Source organism: Schistocerca nitens, chromosome 5, assembly GCF_023898315.1.
Source record: "Schistocerca nitens isolate TAMUIC-IGC-003100 chromosome 5, iqSchNite1.1, whole genome shotgun sequence".
NCBI classification, from domain to species: Eukaryota; Metazoa; Arthropoda; class Insecta; order Orthoptera; family Acrididae; genus Schistocerca; species Schistocerca nitens.
The window spans coordinates 732,103,603-732,124,689 of record NC_064618.1 but is presented as its reverse complement, the minus strand read 5'-3'; the positions used below and the strand labels follow the sequence as shown (position 1 = coordinate 732,124,689).

Here is a 21,087-nt window from a genome sequence, read left to right as displayed (position 1 = left end):
TGTTGTACAGAAACAGATCTCCTGCGCCTTATCCTTCCAGTCAGCCCTCACCTCCCAAAGTCCCCCCCCCCCCCCCCCAATCCAGTCACAGAAGAACATTCCTCTGGTAACTTGGTACCACCCAGGGCTTGAGGAACTGAATGACATACTCTGACAGGGTTCCGAGTACCTCTCGTTGCACCCTGGAATGAGGAATGTCCTACCCACTATCCTTCTCACCCATCAAACTTACACAATATCTTCACCCATCCATACATAACCCATGCTCTCAACCCCTTGCCTCGTGGCTCATATCCCTGTAATAGACCTATATGCAAGACCTGTCCCATTCATCCTCCCATCACCACCTACTCCAGTCCAGTCACAAGCTTTACCTATCCCATCAGAGGCAGGACTACTTGTGAAACTAGCCAATGATCTACAAGCTAAGCTACAACCACTGTGCTGCGCTCTATATTTTCACGACGACTAACAAGCTGTCTGTCCGCAAGAATTGCCACCGACAAACTGTGGCCAAGGAACAGCTGGACCACATAGTTGCTGAACATGCTACCCAACATAATGTTCTTCATTTTAAAGACTGCTTCACAGCCTGTGCCATCCGGATCCTTCCAACCAACACCAGATTTTCATAATTGTGCAGGGGGGACTCTCCCTGCAATATATTCTACGTTCCCATAACCCTCCTGGCTTCAGACTTTGTTAGTCATTTACCTACACCCACAAGCTACTTGATTTGCATGGAATAAGCTGTTTGAAAGATAAAGTCCTTTAACTAAAATAGGCTTGTGCCATTGAAAAACTGTTGATCTAGATAAAATTCACTGCAGATTGATTCAGATAAACGTTTTGCTAAGCTGCTCCTTTTTCGAAAGTTTCACCATCTCTTCAATTCTGAAGAATTAATACAACTTCTTGAGGAAGGAAAGAATGATGTGCTGTAGGCTATAGAGAATGTCACCTTCAGATTTTGTAAAAGTCATCACATTTTGTGACACAAAAATGTCCATCTGACTGTCATCTATATCAATACTAATAATAAAGCCATAAAACCTTCATGTCTGTCTGTTTGAACATGCTAATCTCCTAAACTAATATAACAATTAAAATAACCAATTTTTGACAATATAATGTAGTTGGATAGTAAAAAAAAATCTACTCACCAGGAGAGCACACATACAAAAAACTCTTTTAGGTATGCAAGATTCCGGAGCTAGTCCTAAACCTCTCCAGCCCTTTTCCTTCACTCCTTTTCCTTAGGGTTCAAGTCTTTTGCCAGAAGAAAGCTTGCATACCTAAAACCTTTTTTTTATATATGTGGTCTCCTGCTGCCGGTTGGTGAGTAGATTTTTTGGCTATCCAATTACTTTATAATCTCCTAAACTACTAGACGAGTTTTCATAGTGTTTTACTAGTAATTTGAGCGTAGCTTGGGGTAATGTATAGGCTTTACTTCATCAAAATTGGATCATGGAAACAAATATATCATGATTTAAAGTTTATCTAAAACTATTGCAGCTGTCTGTTTGTCTGAACATGCTAATATCCAAAACTACTAGACAAATTTTCGTGGATGACTTGAGCTTCGCATGGGGCAACATATATAATTTAAAGTTTTATTTTAACTTCGTCTGCTCAGCTTAATAGTTAGGAAGTTCAGGCATCACCACATAGCACACAAAACAACTAATAGATGGCACTGTTAGTTTTTTTTAACTCAATGACAGAGGTGTTTTTGGAAATTTACGCCAGTGACAGAATTAAGCACTGTAATATTATCTTTGTGAATACAAACTAACGGCAAATTTACTTGACTGGAATACCGGGATTTACCAATTTTACATTGTGCATTAAAAACAAGGCAGTGTTGCTGTGCTAATTGTGATAGGTTTTATTTACATTTGGCTTCCTTTCCATGGAAGTCTTTTTTGCCTCAAGGCCAGAAGTATTTTCGAAAGTTTATGTCAGTGAGAGAATTAAGCACCACAGTCTTATCCTACAAATACAAACTAGCACTGAATTTACTTGGCTAAAGTATACAGATATACTGATTTCGATTTGTGTGTTAAAAACTTAATGGCACTACTTTGCTTCTTTCAGTAGGTTTTTGTTATATTCTTTGCTAGGTAAAATGAATTTATTAAGTTTGCTTTGTGATGTGGTTGCCTACTCACTACATTTTCCTTTTATTTTGTTTACAAATAAAAATGCCTAGGGAACAGTCTTTCTGAATAAACCAGAATGGCTAAAAGACCTCGACAATGTGGTCTCAATTATGCAATGAAGCGAGACTTGCTGCAGCTCGAGAACATCACTTCTCTCCATCATAACAGTACAGAAGTGCAAATGTTGATGGGAAGTGGCACAGGCTAGCGAGTTTTTATACCCCACATCCTGCTTATTCCTGACAGTTTACTATTTCACTTTAAACATGTAAAATTCGTGGTGAGTTTATGTTCTGCCATGACGATAAACAAGGCCAGAGGCTGTGTGTTACAGGTGTGGACCTTAGTGTCAGTTTCTTTTCGCATGACCAGTTCTCCATGGCTCTTCTCTGTGATAATGAAGCAAATAAGTTCTTCATTCATATCCCCAATCGTAGTGTCCCAAACATTGAATACAAAGAAGCTTTATAAGTCAAAAATAAATTCCACACATAGAAAGTCCGGGGCACAGCTCTAAACAAATACCCAGGCAATGCTGGGTTTCTAAGCTAGTTATTGCTATGATATTTGCCACTGTGCAATAATGCCAGTTCTGAAGAATAGCCAGAAACTTAAAGAGAAACCAAAAATGTCAAAAGGAGACCCCAAGAACAAATGCCCCCACATATTCCAGCTAAACAACTGAAACTCTGAAGAGCCACTGGGTAAATAGGGCAGAAGCACAGCCAAAAGTCGGGCATTATGCAGCAAAGCCGCACGATATGTGGTGAATGTGTTATGGCATCTACATCCCACAGGTAACTGAGTAACACTGCTTCTAAATGTGTCTTGTCATTTATAGGGCCTATCTGTACCATAATTACATGTATCTACAGTACTTTGAAAAACATGGACTGGTGTACATCAAGTTGTCTACAGCACCTGGAGCAAGCTCTGGCACTGTGTCTTTTTTAAGGCACCTGCAGCAACAAAAGGGTCAGCTGAAAATTGCAAAAGAAATTTCATTTGGGGTGATTGAGTGGAGCAGGTGAAGAATTCTTACTCTGTTATGAAATGGTATGAAATCTGGGTAGCCCACCACTTAATGGAATTGAAAATGCAGGTTATGCTATGGCAGCTGTTTGACTTTTCTTGACGAGATGCCAATTCCATAGTCATGACATAGTGAAGAGTAACTTCTTCCTTTTCACCATTTTGAATGAAAACACTACCAACAAAGGAGGTTAATAGCCAATAGGAACGTGTGCCACGAGCATACAGAAGCTTGAAGTGCAGTGATGGTCACATGAAACACAGTAGTATACCTGTGTACTATGGTAGTATACTTGTGTATATGCCAAGTACTTTTCTTCAGTAAATAGGCATTTATCTGTTGATGAAATATGTCATAACCTTACTTTCCAAACATATCACTTCTTGGGGTGGATATGTATAAAATATACTTTTATTCAATTTTACTATTGTGCAGGATTCTTCAAAGCTACTAGCAGCGTTAGGGTTACTGCTCCTTTTTGTACGCTACCGGAGGTATGTGTCAGTTGAAAGCCTGAAGAGTGCGCTTAACAGTGCAGAGTCTGCAGTAGTCAGTTACCATGCACAGATTTCCAAGGAAGCAGATATGGAAACTGATGATACGTAAGTGAAATTTCATTCTATTAACAATGAACTTGACTCATTTGTGTCCTTGTGTATCTTCTTGGCTTTTACGTTTTTCTATCACCCACCTGAATTTGTTAGTATGGTGGTGTGCTGAAAAGTAATGCTCTGAATTTTTTATGTGAAAACTCTTAAAGCTTCTTAAGTAAAAGAAATCTTATTAACATTCTACATCTTGAATGAGATTTTCACTCTGGAACGGAGTGTGCGCTGATATGAAACTTCCTGGCAGATTAAAACTATGTACCGGACCGAGACTCGATCTCGGGACATTACCTTTCGCGGGCAAGTGCTCTACCATCTGAGCTACCCACGCATGACTCACGCCCCGTCCTCACAGCTCTACATCTGCCAGTGCCTCGTCTCCTACCGTCCAAACTTTACAGAAGCTCTCCTGTGGTTCGCAGAAGAGCTTCTGTAAAGTTTGGATGGTAGGAGACGAGGCACTGGCAGAAGTAGAGCTGTGAGGACGGGGCGTGAGTCGTGCTTGGGTTCACAGAAGAGCTTCTGTAAAGTTTGGATGGTAGGAGACGAGGCACTGGCAGAAGTAGAGCTGTGAGGATGGGGCGTGAGTTGCGCTTGGGTAGCTCAGATGGTAGAGCACTTGCCCACGAAAGGCAAAGGTCCCGAGTTCGAGTCTTGGTCCGGCACACAGTTTTAATCTGCCAGGAAATTTCATTCTACATCTTTATTCTTCATGTATGCGTATTTATTTCTCAACATAGTCACTCTGGTGAAGAACGTATTTCTCCCAATCAGAGACCAGTTTGTTGATAGTGTAGAATGTTTGACTTTGTTGATGATGCCACAACGTCACCTCTGCTCACACCACTTTATTGCTATGAAACTGAAGTCCTCGAAGTTGTTCTTTTAATTTTGGAAACAGATGAAAATGGGATGAGACCAAGTTGAGACTGTATGGAGGATGATTACCGTATTTACTCGAATCTAAGCCGCACTTTTTTTCCGGTTTTTGTAATCCAAAAAACCGCCTGCGGCTTAGAATCGAGTGCAAAGTAAGCGGAAGTTCTGAAAAATGTTGATAGGTGCCGCCACAACTAACTTCTGCCATCGAAAATATGCAGTAGTGCTATACAGGCTTGCTTTGCAGGCACAAAGATAAATACTGGCGCCAAAACCTCTGCGCCGGACGAGCTTTTTTCTCCGCCCCGAGTTTCGACCACTGCATTTTCATACATTATCCAACAAAACAACGAAGTAAATACAAATTCCGTATTGTTCATCTTCGAATGTAGCAGCATTTCAATGTACTAAAAAAATCCGACTGGCAAGACTGTTTGGGGTTTTTGTCAATATGGCTAACTCTATGTTCTGAATTTTTTCCTACCTGTGAGAAGAGATGGTTGCTAATAGGAACTTTTATGAATTGTGAATCACATGCAGTATTCTCTTCACCATAAGAATAACACGAATATAAACATTTTGCGATGTATTCTTTCGTGTTTGCTGCTATCTCATTTAAATCCTATCTGCCTAATAAACTACGAAACTAGAGTGAGACAACAGCAAACGCGGAAGAATATACATATCATGTCATGTTTATATTCGTATTATTCTTATGGCTAATAGTGATACAGTCAGAAATGAAGCACGGCAATTGACTAGATTTTTAAATCTAAGATGACTAATTTCTGTGCAGAATGTAATGTAATGTACTAAAGCGGCGTCTGCAAAGATTTTCAAACGGGGAAAATTTTTCGCTAAATTCTCGTTCTGAACATCTTCTATCATACGCAGTCTATTATTTGGTTCTTGTTGATCATTATCAAAGAAAGCAGCAGTGTAAGTAACAACAAATAGCAGTCTCTTGCCATTGTTTCGCTTATGAGACAATTCCTCTCTTCTTTTTTTTTTTTTAAAAAAAAGCTGCGGTAGCGTGCAGAAAAGCAAACCATGCCGCGAGCGGCGACAAGCCGTGAACACGCACTATCAGAATGCGACAAACAATGCATCACACAGTACAGTAATCCATTTTCAGCTTAGAGTGACGTTAACATCTATAACAAAGAAAATGGCCCTTATCAGATCAAAGAAAAATAAGCAATCAATTCAAACCAGACGAAGCACGTGAAAAAGGAAGGGTACCCGTTTCAATACGGACGGAGCGCCTGACGCATAGCAATGGCTACCTTGTAAAGCTTAACTGGTAAGTTTACGACTCGAACCAAACTACTGTAGTTGTATCGTCATTCATTCGACCTAAATTGTGTCTCATATTAAAATGGACCAACTTTGTTTCGATTTGGAGTGCGGCCTAAAACTTTTCTCTCCTCGTGAATTTCGAGTCACAAATTTCAGGTGCGGCTTAGATTCGGGAAATTTTTTTTTTCCTTGATTTCGAGTCTCATTTTTCAGGTGCGGCTTAGATTCGAGTGCAGCATAGATTCGAGTAAATACGGTAATGACAGTGAACCTAAGGTGTGGGATTGTTGCAGATGCTGGCATTGTCATGCTGAAGGAGAGGGTGCTCCAAGTGTGGACGAACTCTTCAAATTCGAAACTCTAGCATGCAGTTTCTCAAATACTGACATAGACACATCTCACACCACCATGTTACGCGCTACAATTTGGAGCCCTCACACAACAGAGAGCTGCAAATCGGTAGTCATGAAGAATAAAGATGTAGAATATTAATAATGTTTGTTTCATTTAAAAAGCTTTAAGAATTTTCACGTAAAAAATTCGGAGGAATTACTTTTCCACATGCCCTTGTAGAATTCCAATGTACATCCATGTTATACAGAACTTTCTCTTTTTTTATAATCCAAATAATATAACTGTTTTTATTCAGTGTCCTTTACTGACAAATTTTTTAAAATTTTTTATTTATTTTTTTCTCGCTACATTGTATGTCGAAAATTCTCTGCCTGATTGTGTACAGCAAAGACTTCACCAAACAGTCAGTGTTTTAACACACCATGTAAAATTTATTTGAATCGCAATGTTGGTCCACAAGTTTGTATGTTTTCAATTTAATTGTGTGGGTTTTCTTCCTACAATTGGAGAAGTCTGAAATATGTGCAACATTGCATTCATTTTTTGAGATGAAGGTAATTACTTATTTAGTTTAAATTAAAAATCCACACTTCAAGAGAATTTCTTGTGAAAGACAATCAAATTTCCAATATAAAACTTATGTAGGTGAGAGTCTGTACATAATACGTAATCTTCAGTTAATGAGTGAGCATATTACCTTCTGGCAAACTGTAACCTTTGGTAGATATGGGATCCTGGAGGTTTGAGTCCTTTTGATTGTAAAATATTAGCAGAGCCGCATATAGTGGCAGCATTAAAGCACTTAAGTTTTGAACTCTAATTATAATTTAAAGAGTTACCAGATCCAACACAGATGGAAATCAGCAGAGAACTGAACTTTAGCTCTAGTCCTGTCAAAGAATACAACCACGCCTTTTAAATTGGGTAGTTAACACATATGTTATCTGTGTCTTGTAATACAGGAATAGGCAAGTGCTCTGTCATATGTTAGAATGGCTACCTCCTCATTGTTTTCATACATATAAACAGAGATAACTTCCAGCCAGTGCAGTGTGAATGGGACTGTTGGGATTGTCTTCCAATTATAGTGTGATCCTTTCAGAATGATACTTTAGTGTCACTGTTAACAGTTCATAAAATGACGTAACAAGAATGATGGTGACCCTCTGGAGTGCATTTAACATGTTACTTCATTTCAAAAGCAATTTACTGTGTAAATTCGGATATCATGTCTAAAGTTCCTTGTTTACTGTTGGCATTTCAGTCCCCCTCCATCACATTCCAGTCCTGTGATGCTCAGCAACTGCAGTTAATGTTAAGAGGGCTGAAACTATAGACATAAACTGCAGGTTTCAAATTGTCCCAGATAAATCTATTATGTGTACATTTCAACTGTTATCATCATGTTTTTAATCAATCCAAATTGTGACTGGTTGGATACTCTCTTAAAACTAAAGAAATCAGTAAAGTTTCCAGGCCTCACCTTCGACGAGAAACTCGCCTGGATACAACTGCAGCCTCACAAGGCTAGGTCTTTAAAGCTTCTAAACAACTTGAAAGTGCCTTAGCAGCATTTCCTGCTGGTAGGCAGATCCTGTCTATTATTATCTTACAGAGCCATTGCTTGGCCACAGGTGGTTTTTGGCTGTAGGGTGTGCGGCTCCTGATGACCTTCCTATCTGAAATTCTTGGACTAAATACACCACAAGGGCTTTAGACTGCTGTCAGAAGCAGTCATGAAGAGCCTTATACTCAGCCTTTTTAGGACCCCAAACAATAGGGTGGAACAACAAATGTATGAAGTCTGGTCAGTGCCACAGTTTCCAGCCTCTAATCCCTCCACCCCATCATCCCCGCCCGACCACCACCGTGCCTCAGGTCACACAAATATTAAACAACTGACACTTTTCTAGTCAACATATTTAAGTTGTCTGATTGTGGCTTGCTAGGAAGCTGAAATTAGTAATGAAACCGTTACCATGAGGTCAGATTAAGTGTGTTCGCTGGTCGGTAATATGAGTCAGGCTGTCTGTAAACCTGACGAGGTACAAAAATCGCGAGCAGCATATTTTATGTTCAAACAAACTTTTTATTCATTTTTAGTTTTGTACACTGATGAGTTTAAGCAAGGAGACACAGTTGTCTGCACAGCAGTTCTCACTGAAAGTACCTATAGAATTTAGATTCTGAGCAAGTTTACATGCACTGCGAACCTAAAATCGTAAAGTTGAAGTGTAACACGTGGACCAATTTACTTCTCTTCTCTGATGCCACAAATGCACATCACACCATTCTGAAAATGTGTCCAACAGATGAAATGGCACAAAACATATTACCATGTGACCTGATACCCTTGCCATTGTAAGTCAGAGAAGCTGACATGGCAGCATGGGCAACTTGCAACAAACAATGAAGAAATGTAGTAGCATGGGCAAATATGTTGAGTGCTATTATGATATTGTTGTGTAGAAATGTCATAAGTAAACGAAAGAATCAGGGCTGAAGGTACAAGCAACAAATGAATACTACAATAAGTTCCTCACGCAGTAGGAAATGGTGAGTTGATTTGCAGCTGTAATCTTAATGTCATTATAAAGCCATTTCTTTCACATACAAAGAAAGAGAGGACTGTCTGATGCAAACATCACCTTTAACAGGAGGAAAAGTCAAAAGTATCTTGTGGAATAAAAATAACATAATACCAAATTTTAAACAATGGAAAATCCAGTATGAAATAATGACAGTATTATGAAAAGGATAGATAGCTACTTACCATGTGGTGGAGATGCAAAGTTGCAGATAGGCACAACAAAAAGACTGTCAAACAAGGAAGCTTTTGACAATGTGTGTGTGTGTGTGTGTGTGTGTGTGTGTGTGTGTGTGTGTCTTTCCATGAATGTGTGGGTATATGTTGTCTAATTCCAGTGAAGGCCTTTTTGCACGAAAGCTTACTTATTTGGCAGTCTCCCCCCCCCCCCCTCTCCCCCTCTTCGTATCTACGGCTCAACATCTCGACTTTTTAGTGAATGGCAATCTATCCTTTTCGTAATATTGTAATAATACTAAATTTTGTTTGACTGTTGGCCTCTTTTCGTATGGAATACAACTACACATACGTTACACAGGCCTGCATTTTTCAGTTGTATGACGTTTTTGAAGTTATGATGATGGATTCCTGTGTATTTTTGTGCACTGAATCCATAAAGACCTTAGTTTTTTTTCCATCAGGTCAGAATTTTTTTGCAAATCACAGTTTGTCAGAATGTTATACAAATCCTCCCACTCTGTGACACCAATGAAACAACTGTGACATGTTTTCAGTAGGAATTTAGACTATTTTTTCCTACTGAAAATTATCAAAATGTGTTATATAAAAAAAATTCAAAAATCTAAGATGTACTGAGAGATTTAAATATATAGGAAAGGCTTCCATTTGTTGGCTTACGCTGGAAACAAATAATTGACATCATAAACTGGCAGATAGCAGCACTCTCATCATTAAATGTGTTCTACATCTCAACTGTCAGTGTTGACGCAGTGTCAAGAAGCTGTAAAAAGTCTGCGGATTCGTTTTGTTACATTTGTGGCGAGTTAATGGTGTCAAAGCAAAAAAGACATGTAACATCATTATATGCAACCAGAATGTTAAATTGAAGTAGATGATTCAGGAATTGAATCAAGTGAAGAAACTGAAGATAACGAAGAGGAGTACGAACCTGGCAATTCTCCACCCCAATCATTTACACAAACTGAACTGAATGTTTTGATATTGCTCGATTCAAGGCTTAAAGATTAGAATTTTCTTGCTTCTGGCACTTCATTTTCGTGCTTCATGTACAGAGAAAAAGTTTTATTCCATACTTTTTGGCAGAAGGAGACTTAGTATTCTGCAGTTATGTGTGTGGACTGTTTAAAACTCTGTTTGATAGCACTGATTGGAGACTATTAATTGATTCGTTGAAGTGAAGCTTTAAAGTTGCTGTGCTTCATAACAGAAACAGGTGCATGTCAACACCTATAAAGCATTCTGTACACTTAATAATACGACAATTTACAATTTGTTATCTAGAAAATTGAGTACGATGGTCAGATGAGGGTGGTTTGAAAAGTTCTCGGAATCGCCACGAGAGGTCAGTGCTAGCCCGATGAGTTGTTCACGTGATATTCATTTTATTGTTGCCTGTAAACATGTGCCACGTCAGTGCTCGTGGAAGGGAGCTGTGGCGTTGATGTGGCTCTGTTGTTGTTCCCGCATAGTGATTTGCAAAGATGGAAAAAATGGAGACTCGAGTAGTGATTAATCACTTCGTAGAGAAAGATATGAAAGCAAAGGACATTCATGCCAATTTCCAGAATACACTGGGGGGCTCTGCTCCTTCATATTCAACTATTGCCAAGAAGACAAACGAATTTAAATTTGGTCGGGAGAGCTTAGATGATGATCTGTGCAGTGGTCGGCCAAGATGTGTCACTACTCCAGAAATCATTGCAAAAGTGCACAAAATGGTCATGGAGGATCACCGATTGAAAGTGCGTGAAGTTGCTCACTCTTGACAGATGTAATCTGAAAGGTATATCACATTTTAACTAAAAATTAGAAATGAAAACATTATCTGCAAGATGGGTGCCATGACTCTTGACGTGCGCTTGCACACGTGCCGTTGCCACGGCAACCACCTTATTCACCTGACATTGCTCCACCAGACTTCCATCTTTTCCCAAAACTGAAAATTTTTCTTGGTGGATGAAGATTCACTTCAGACGAAGAATTGATAGTCGGAGTTGACAACTATTTTGTAGGCCTGGAGGAAACTCATTTTTGAAATGGGATCAAGGCACTGGAACATCGTTGGACCAAGTGTATTAATCTACAAGGAGACTACATTGAAAAATAGAAAAACGTTTAGGGGGTTGTAAGTACTTTTTTTCTGTTCCATTCCGAGAACTTTTCAAACCACCCTCATAAGTGGATCATGTGTGTTGATCTCAAAGTAATATTGATGGATAGCAAGGCATTTACACCAAGTTTCCTGTTTTCTTATATGAGTGGGATGGCAATGACAGGGAAAATCATTGAAACAGAAAGATTGATCACAACAAGCTTCATTGGAACCTGCAATAAAAAATGTGTTCCAGAAACCTCTCATTGAGTTGACAAAAGTTCTCCTTCCACCTCTATATATTGAATTAGGCTACAACTTTGAATATTCATTTCCATTGTTCACATTTCGACTACATTCCTGAGTATCTGGATGCTGTTTGTGAAGAGATGGGTGAGAGATTCCATCATGATATCAAAGACATTGAAAAGTGTTACCAAGGAAGATGGAATGCTACAATGATAGTGGCCTGTTGCTGGATCTTGCACAGAGATGATCCCAGAGGAGCACATGCACAGAAAGTCCTGAAATAGAGCATGGCTGGTCCAAAGAGATGTTGACGCAAGGACTAGAATCACAAGTTTCATATTTTCTTTATTGTATTTTGTTATTTCCTATTGTAAGTCACAAAATAATACTCTTTATACGAACCAAACCTGTTACACTCAGTCATTAAGCCTCATGTTTGTGATATTTTTTGATATATACTACATTTGGCAAATTGCAATTTGCAAAACAATTCTGATGTTATGGAACAGAACTAAGGTCACTTTTAAGTTCAGTGCACCAAGATACATAGGAATCAATCATTAAAAGTTACAAAACAGAACCATCACAGGCTAGTGTTATGTTGGAGTCAAAGCCATTTTGACTTTGTTAAACCAACAAATCTGAGAAGACACTGGACTAGTTACCTGATAAGAGTAGCTGAATCAGTAGAAATAGATTGACCTTAATGGTTATAAACTTCTTTAACCTGACATATGCCTTTTTTGGATACTAAAAATGTAGGAAAATACAGATGCTACTTACTGTAAAGAAGAGACATTAAGTTGCAGACAGGCACACTTAAAAGACACTTACTTAGAGCTTTCAGCAACAGCCTTCATCAGTAAAGAGAGACACACACCATTTGCACACACAAGCAAGCACACCTCACGCGCAAACAACTGGCAGCTCCAGCATCTCAGTCCAGAATGCAACTATCATGTAAGATGCACGCACCAATCTGGAGGGGGCGGGGAAGGGGAAGGTATAGTAGTGTATGGCTGCAGAGAAAGATGAATGCTGTCTGGTAGAGTGTGCAGGGACTAGAATGCCAGCATGTGTAGCATCAGGAGATAGTGGGACAGGAAGGTGGGGAAAAAGGAGCAAAAAAGGAGAGTAGCGGGGAAAGATGGGCGGATGCATTGGCAGAGGGCTGCAAATAAACAAGGTGGGAGATGAGAAAGGGAAGGAGGTTGTGGAATTAATTCAGTGGGGACACAATAACCAGCCACAATGGGTCATCAAGGATTGTTGGGTTTACGGATTTTGGGGAGCATGTAGATGGATATGTGGGGTGTCACAAGGTTGAAGAGGGAAATGTTCTGGGAAGGACCTAAGGCTTAAAGCAGGGATTGGAGTTTGTGTCGGACTTCTGGGATGGGATCATTGTAGCAGAGTTTATTGGTGGAGGAGTCAGGTAATTGGCTTGGGGAGGGGGTTGAAGGAACCAGAAATCAGATAATTGACAGAGGCCTTCTGCCAGGCAGTCACTGCAATTCATAACAACTGTAGTGGAACCTTTTGTCTACAGGTAGGATGATTAGTCAGGATTTGTTTTTTGATTGTGTATGGCTGTTCTTTCTTTTACTGAAAGGTCACAGTATTCTGTTCTGAGGAAGGAATCTGGGGAAGGATGGTGAGGCCAAATTGAGGGTAAGGAATTCCTGGAAGGTGACCAACAGGTGGTTAGGTGGCAGAGGGGGAGGATCACAGTTGGATGGTGGTATGAACTGGAAGAGGCAGGGTTCAATGTTGGAATTAGGATGGTTTTGGCTGGAGGGATTGGCAGCAAAGAAGTGCTTCCATTGCAGAGATCGGGAAAAGGAGAATAGGTCTTTGATAAGTCTAACATTATTAAATTTGGGTGTATGGCTAAAGGTGAGACCTTTGGACAGGACTGAAACTTCTGTGGAGCTGAGGGTTTGGATGGAAAGGTTAACAACTGTGTTACAGGAATGTTTTGGCTCTGGATTTGGTGGAGAGTTTTTGGGATGTGGCAAGTTGAAAAGGTCAGCTAGGCAGGGTTTATCAGCTATGGGAGAGGGGGGGGGGGTGAACAAGCAGGAACACTGTGAGTACAATAGGAATTGGATAGTGGTGTCCTGAGGCAGTACTAGAATGTTAGCAGATTGAATAACTTATGGAGGTGGTGTCTGGAAGCAAGGAATTCAATTTCAGAGATGTGATGTATGGGGCAGGGACTGCAGAATAGTAGTATCTTACAGAGGGAGCAGAGGTGGTTGTGGGATCCCTGTGCCATGGAAATGCGTTTTTGAAGTACCAGGTTTGTGGGAGCCAGGAATTGGTGGAATCTGAAAAGGTGTAAGTCATTATGAAAGGAGGGGTGGGATCCAGAGAAAAGAATCCTTACTTTTAGCATGATTGGGGGATTCCATGGTTTAGGCAGCATTTGAGAAACAGGATGTTGGACTGGGTTTTAGCCAGGGAAAGGGATACTTTTCTGAATTGATGCAGAAAGATGGATCAAAGGTCCATTGTGGCAAGAATGGTGTAAAGGAAATGGGAATGATGCAGAAATGGGCAAAATAGTTGTTGATGGTGGTGAGAGGAACTGGATAAGTGCAAAGATGCATAAAGATGTCCATATATGTAAAATACATAAAAATATGTGAAATTGCATGACACCAGGCAGAAATATGCACAAATGTGTTAAAAAGGCACAGAAATGTGAGAGAAAAGGATACTGATGTATTTCAATGAAAAGTTTCTCACCAAGCAACAACACAAAAAATTTTTCATTGGACTTCACATAATTTAATTTTAGTGACAAGCTTACATCTCAGTGTTGGTGGAAAAAAATTTCTTTTATAGAACACTGTAAGGTGCAGGTAAGTTGATAATTCTGAAAAACTATAGATATTTAAATATACCCCCTTTAGTAAGAAAAATGTGGGGTGCATCGGGCCAGTGAGCATATTGGGTGGTGTCATTTTTCAGTGATGTGTGACAGTCAGTGTACATGGAAAATTATGTAAGATAATGAAAATTTTGGCATATTTAACCTCAGAAGGGTTCTGTCTGCCGACATAAGTTACACAAATGTGAAAATTATATTCATGACAATGAAATGAGGAAGATAATTGGTTTTGCAGTAATGACAATTATGTATAATGAATGAGTTAATTGTTGTCAGAAAACATGAGTACACAACATTGACGTCCAGTATCTTTGAGCTCCCACAAGAAGAATGGTACAAGAGTGTTTATAGGACCAATGAAGTTACAAATTAACTCGTTAAAACAACACAGAATAGCAGTTGTACAAAATTCACAAGAAGTTTGACATCTTTGACAAAAATAAATCTCTGGTTTTCTGTATGTTTTTGTTGTACAGAGTGGTTTAAAGGGTACTTAAAAATGTAATGTTTCATCGCCCCTTTTTTTGAATGCTGGAAGTTACGGCGTAAACAATCTACACGTCATGCTTTCAGTCACATCATTCAGTCATAATAACTTTCAATCTGATATACCATATCAGTTTTAACAGAAATCCTAAATCATGGGGGTGAGACAGAATTTGTTGGAAATTTGCAGTGACAATAGTTGTTTGAAATTGATTTTGACAGGTGCTGTTATGTCATGCATGTTTGTGTTGCACAATGTTCACATAATTTCAGCATTGGATGAGAATTTAGAAATGAATTGCTCTATATGGCTTATAAGTTCTCTCCTTCCCCATTTGGGTGTAGCTCACGGGAACAAGAGTCAGAAAAAACTCTAGCGAGGGATGTAAGTTCTCATGTCTTATCTCTCTGGGAAGTGAGGTCAACCTGGAACCAACAAGGGGTGGCAGGCATTGTCATCCCACATGACTGCTGGTGGCTAATGTCCAGTAGGAGAGCAGTATGATGCCAAGTGCAGGAGTTGGGGGTGCTTCTCCGTGTTTTATGACTTATTTTGAAGATATGTATCTGCTGCTTGTAGAGAGCGAGGACCACAGGAAACAAACTCTAGCCTTGTAGTGATACTCTCTGAATTTCTTGAACCCTGTTGTGAGGCTATGAACATTGGCGGGAGAACTTTCAGGTGTTATAAAGATGTGTGATGTCATATCACAGGACTGAAATGAGTACTTCTTGGTAGTAGATGAGGGTTTCATTTTGTCATTGGAGGCTGAAGAAGGTGCGCTATTTTTGTGGAATTCTCTGTCAGATGGAGTTCTTGTGATTGGACAGCAGTTCTGTGATTGGCAACTGGTACCTTTGTGGTGAAGGGGGAGAGGCAGGGCGTGAGTGAATGCTGTAAGGGAAGCAGATCGGGGTAGGACACAAGAGTGCACACATTGAATTCAGACTGGAATGCCTTGGTGTGCTAATTGACTTGGCGTAGCTGTGCAGTAGTTGCAGCCACATCTTAGAGACCCACAAAGGTGCTAATGACTCTTCACAAAGGGGCAAGCACATCTGCAATGCGTGGCTCAGCACAGCACAGTCGTACTTATGGTAAGCATAAGTCACAGCATCAGCAGAATAGTTCAATTTGATTTCCCACTTGTGGAATGTAGGACAATCATCTGTCTCATCTCCTTTTCCACTGGTAATGAATGTGTGGACTTCTGGGTTTTAGTCACTGACTTCCAGTCACTGTTCCAATCAGGAATTACAAGATTACATAGTTTTCAGTTATCGTTGAACTTTGGAAGAGAGTAAATTATTAAGAGGAAAAGATTTAATTTAACTGATGTGAGAGTGGTGCTGCTTTCCATTTAATCTTCATGCAAATTAGGATGGATATAATTGTCATAGGTTTTTGATTACTTATCTTATATTTTGATCCTATAAAGGTGTTTATGAAAAAGCATTAGTACTGAATTTAAGCTGTGTTTCTGTTTGACCCCTTCACTTATGTTAAGTTGTAGACTTTTAGTATATATCCACAAAGAATTTAGCAACCAGCTCGAAATCATAACCAACAAACTACTGCAGTCTCATAATGTTAGAATGAAATTTTGTGCCAATTCTCCTCTTCAACAGAGTCTAAGGCCATAATTTTCACGTTATCCATTTAACTTTGGGCACAAAAATTTAGAGGTTAGTTCTTAAAAAGGTGGCCTACACACAGTTTGGGAGGGTTAAGGGAAATTCTACACTGTGCGGGGTTTTTCTGAAACTGGTGGTGCACATATAAACACACAATTATGTGGTAGATGAAAAGTTACATAGTGAAATTCTGTGAATGAGTTAATGCTTTTTGTTGTTTATAAAATCATTCCTAAGTTTTCACACATTTTAACAAATGTCTTTGTGAAATTTAATGAAATATGTTTCACATTCCAGGTCTTGGGTAGGACCCCTCTAAAAGCTTTTAAAAAGCCACAGGATGGGGTGACATTTTCTCTAGAGAGGAGATTTGAAATTGACAAAGCCATAGATTTTCATCTAATAGCACTGCCATCAAAATAGGTGCTGCCCCCACCGTTTCAGATTAATATTTGGTGTGCGGGCTAACTTGCCCTACGTCATCATGACAGACTCTATGACAGATCATGCATTGTGGCTTTCCTTGCTATAAGTTTGTGATGCAGGTCAGTGACTTGGGTAGTGGCACTCAGGAAGGCCTTACATTAATAGACACTTTATGTGCCCTAATTGGTCTCAGATACATACAACTTTATAATATGGCAACTATAGCCATTGAAATTCATGTGAAATTGAACTTGAATAAACTGCAAAGAGTTATGATTTAGTAACGATTGGTTTTGCTGTGTTAAAACAGCATCTTCAGATTGTTAGTTGTGTCACATTAATAAAGGAGACACCCCCAACCAGTCACATAATCAAACCCCATGAATAGAGGAAGTCTCAGCAAATAATAAATAGCAGAGCATTGGTGCGAATAGTGCTGGGGATGAGACATCTGCTTTAACCTCGCGATAACCAACTACAGGTGCCTCATCCTGTGTCCTGTTCACTGCAGTTGCAGCTGTATACAGCTGACCACCTCCAATGCTTTACCCTTGTGATGATCAAATACAGGTGCCTCATCTGCTGACAGGTGCCTCATCTGCTGCTCTCTTCACCCCAATGCTCTGCCACTTATTATCTGTTGATTACTTCCCCTCTTCATAGAGTTTGAATACGTGACAATGAATGTTGGGGGCGTCTCCACGTCTTTATCTATGTGACATTGCTAACAACCTGTAGATGCTGCTTTAACCCAGCGAAACAGATACGTAATAAATCATCACATAACAGCTGTTTGCAGTTTACTGAATTTCAGTTTACCCTGATCTCAGATAGTTCCACCTGAAGTACTTGGTTCTAGTGAGACTTCTGTACTAACAGACTGTACCACTGCAAGAACATCTGTCTCAAATTTTCCGGCAATCAGAGAATCTTTTTCATTTATCCATCTGCTAAATTCTTCCGAAAACTTCGTTCCTTGTGCAGCCAGGGTTTCATTAATTTTGCATTGCTGTTTAGTGGCCAAATCATTAAATTGCTCAGTCAGCTGTTTTACATTAGTTTCTAACAGAACTTGAGCCGTTTTTAATACACTGATGTCATCTGTTAGCTTTTTAACCGTTTCCAGCATTTCTTTATTGGCTTGTTTTAAATTGGATATCTCCATCTTAATCTGTGACATTCATTCTGTAGCAACAAGACCAAGAGCAGTGTTAATTTGACTGGCCAGCTCCCATCCTACTCAGTCAAAATTAGTGTTCATCATAATGGGTAATTTGTCAAACATCTCTGTTAATGGATCAGTAGTTTTACTAGCTAGCTGAACTTCCTCACCAGATTGAAATTGTGCATCCAATTCGTGTTCAGAGGTGGCGGAATTCACATCCTGCATAGTCGGATCAAGAACACTACTGCCATCAGCCTTAGGTTCAGTGTCTACATCATTCATGGTATACATCTTCACTAACTTCCCAAATTTAGTCATACCACACAACAAGAATGGCTATTATTAAGTCAACTAAATTACTTGCAGCAGAGTTAACTTAATATGTAAAATGACAAGATGGATGCCACTATATAAAACAACAGAACAACATCTTCAGTCTGTTTTTAAAATGGTGAAATTTTCGGTTTGAAATCTTTTGCGAATTAAAACCTGTAATGACCAAATATGGATCATGAACCATTTATTGCAATGTTCGAAAAATCGTAACATGCAAATAGAAGCAAAAAAATCGTGAGATGCAAATGCCAGCAATAGAATTATGTTATCCTTATTTCTATTTATCATTGTTCTTGATATATGTCATCTAAATACTAATGTGGATTTTCCATTGTTTCATCTAAATATTCATTTGTTATTCCTCTCCAATGTTGGTCATTGAACGTGCAACAGAGAAACCACACAATTTTTATTGTTGTTGTTGTTGTTGTTGTTGTTGTTGTTGTTGTCTTCAGTCCTGAGACTGGTTTGATGCAGGTCTCCAGGCTACTCTATCCTGTGCAAGTCTCTTCATCTCCCAGTACCTACTGCAGCCTACATCCTTCTGAATCTGCTTAGTGTATTCATCTCTTGGTCTCCCTCTACGATTTTTACCCTCCACGCTGCCCTCCAGTACCAAATTGGTGATCCCTTGATGCCTCAGAACATGTCCAACCAACCGATCCCTTCTTCTAGTCAAGTTGTGCCACAAACTCCTCTTCTCCCCAATTCTATTCAATACCTCCTCATTAGTTATGTGATCTACCCATCTAATCTTCAGCATTCTTCTGTAGCACCACATTTCAAAAGCTTCTATTCTCTTCTTGTCTAAACTGTTTATCGTCCATGCTTCACTTCCATACATGGCTACACTCCATACAAATACTTTCAGAAACGACTTCCTGACACTTAAATCTATACTCGATGTTAACAAATTTCTCTTCTTCAGAAATGCTTTCCTTGCCATTGCCAGTCTACATTTTATATCCTCTCTACTTCGACCATAATCAGTTATTTTGCTCCCCAAATAGCAAAACTCCTTTACTACTTTAAGTGTCTCATTTCCTACTCTAATTCCCTCAGCATCACCCGATTTAATTCGACTACATTTCATTATCCTCGTTTTGCTTTTGTTGATGTTCATTTTGTATCCTCCTTTCAAGACACTATCCATTCCGTTCAACTGCTCTTTCAAGTCCTTTGCTGTCTCTGACAGAATTACAATGTCATTGGCGAACCTCAAAGTTTTTATTTCTTGTCCATGGATTTTAATACATACACCGAACTTTCCTTTTGTTTCCTTTACTGCTTGCTCAATGTACAGATTGAATAGCATCGGGGAGAGGATACAATCCTGTCTCACTCCCTTCCTAACCACTGCTTCTCTTTCATGCCCCTTGACTCTTATAACTGCCATCTGGTTTCTGTACAAATTGTAAATAGCCTTTCGCTCCCTGTATTTTACCCCTGCCACCTTCAGAATTTGAAAGAGAGTATTCCAGTCAACATTGTCAAAATCTTTCTCTAGGTCTACAAATGCTAGAAACGTAGGTTTGCCTTTCCTTAATCTTTCTTTTAAGATAAGTCATAGGGTCAGTATTGCCTCATGTGTTCCAACATTTGTACGGAATCCAAACTGATCCTCCCCGAGGCCAGCTTCTACCAGTTTTTCCATTCGTCTGTAAAGAATTCGCGATAGTATTTTGCAGCTGTGACTTATTAAACTGATAGTTCGGTAATTTTCACATCTGTCAACACCTGCTTTCTTTGCGATTGGAATTACTACATTCTTCTTGAAGTCTGAGGGAATTTCGCCTGTCTCGTACATCTTACTCACCAGATGATAGAGTTTTGTTTGGCCTGGCTCTCCCAAGGCTGTCAGTAGTTCTAATGGAATGTTGTCTCCTCCCGGGGCCTTGTTTCGACTCAGGTCTTTCAGTGCTCTGTCAAACTCTTCACGCAGTATCATATCTCCCATTTCATCTTCATCTACCTCCTCTTCCATTTCCATAATATTGTCCTCAAGAACATCGCCCCTGTATAGACCCTTTATATACTCCTTCCACCTTTCTGCTTTCCCTTCTTTGCTTAGAACTGGGTTTCCATCTGAGCTGTTGATATTCATGCAAGTGGTTCTCTTTTCTCCAAAGGTCTCTTTAATTTTCCTGTAGGCAGTATCTATCTTACCCCTAGTGAGATAAGCCTCTACATCCTTACATTTGTCCTCCCTGCTTAGCCATTTTGCACTTCCTGTCAATTTCATTTTTGAGACGTTTGTATTCCTTTTTGCCTGCTTCACTTACTGCATTTTTATATTTTCTCCTTTCATCAAGTAAATTTAGTATCTCTTCTATTACCCAAGGATTTCTACTAGCCCTCGTCTTTTTACCAACTTGATCCTCTGCTGCCTTCACTATTTCATTCCTCAAAGCTACCCATTCTTCTTCTACTGTATTTCTTTCCCCCATTCCTGTCAATTGTTCCCTTATGCTCTCCCTGAAACTCTGTACAACCTCTGGTTCTTTCAGTTTATCCAGGTCCCATCTCCGTAAATTCCCACCTTTTTGCAGTTTCTTCAGTTTTAATCTACAGTTCGTAACCAATAGATTGTGGTCAGAGTCCACATCTGCCCCTGGAAATGTCTTACAATTTAAAATCTGGTTCCTAAATCTCTGTCTTACCATTATATAATCTACC

The 21,087-nt window shown here is 39.5% G+C and overlaps 1 protein-coding gene across 5 annotated transcripts in view; it reads left to right on the top strand.

The window, feature by feature from the left end:
• LOC126259326 (condensin-2 complex subunit G2-like) overlaps positions 1-21,087 on the top strand; it is a 306,542-nt gene that overhangs the window by 251,297 nt on the left and 34,158 nt on the right. For all 5 annotated transcript variants that reach the window (XM_049956017.1, XM_049956015.1, XM_049956013.1 and 2 more), the window contains one exon: positions 3,634-3,800. In XM_049956017.1, the coding sequence (XP_049811974.1) occupies positions 3,634-3,800 (167 nt within the window). The remainder of the gene's footprint in view (positions 1-3,633; positions 3,801-21,087) is intronic.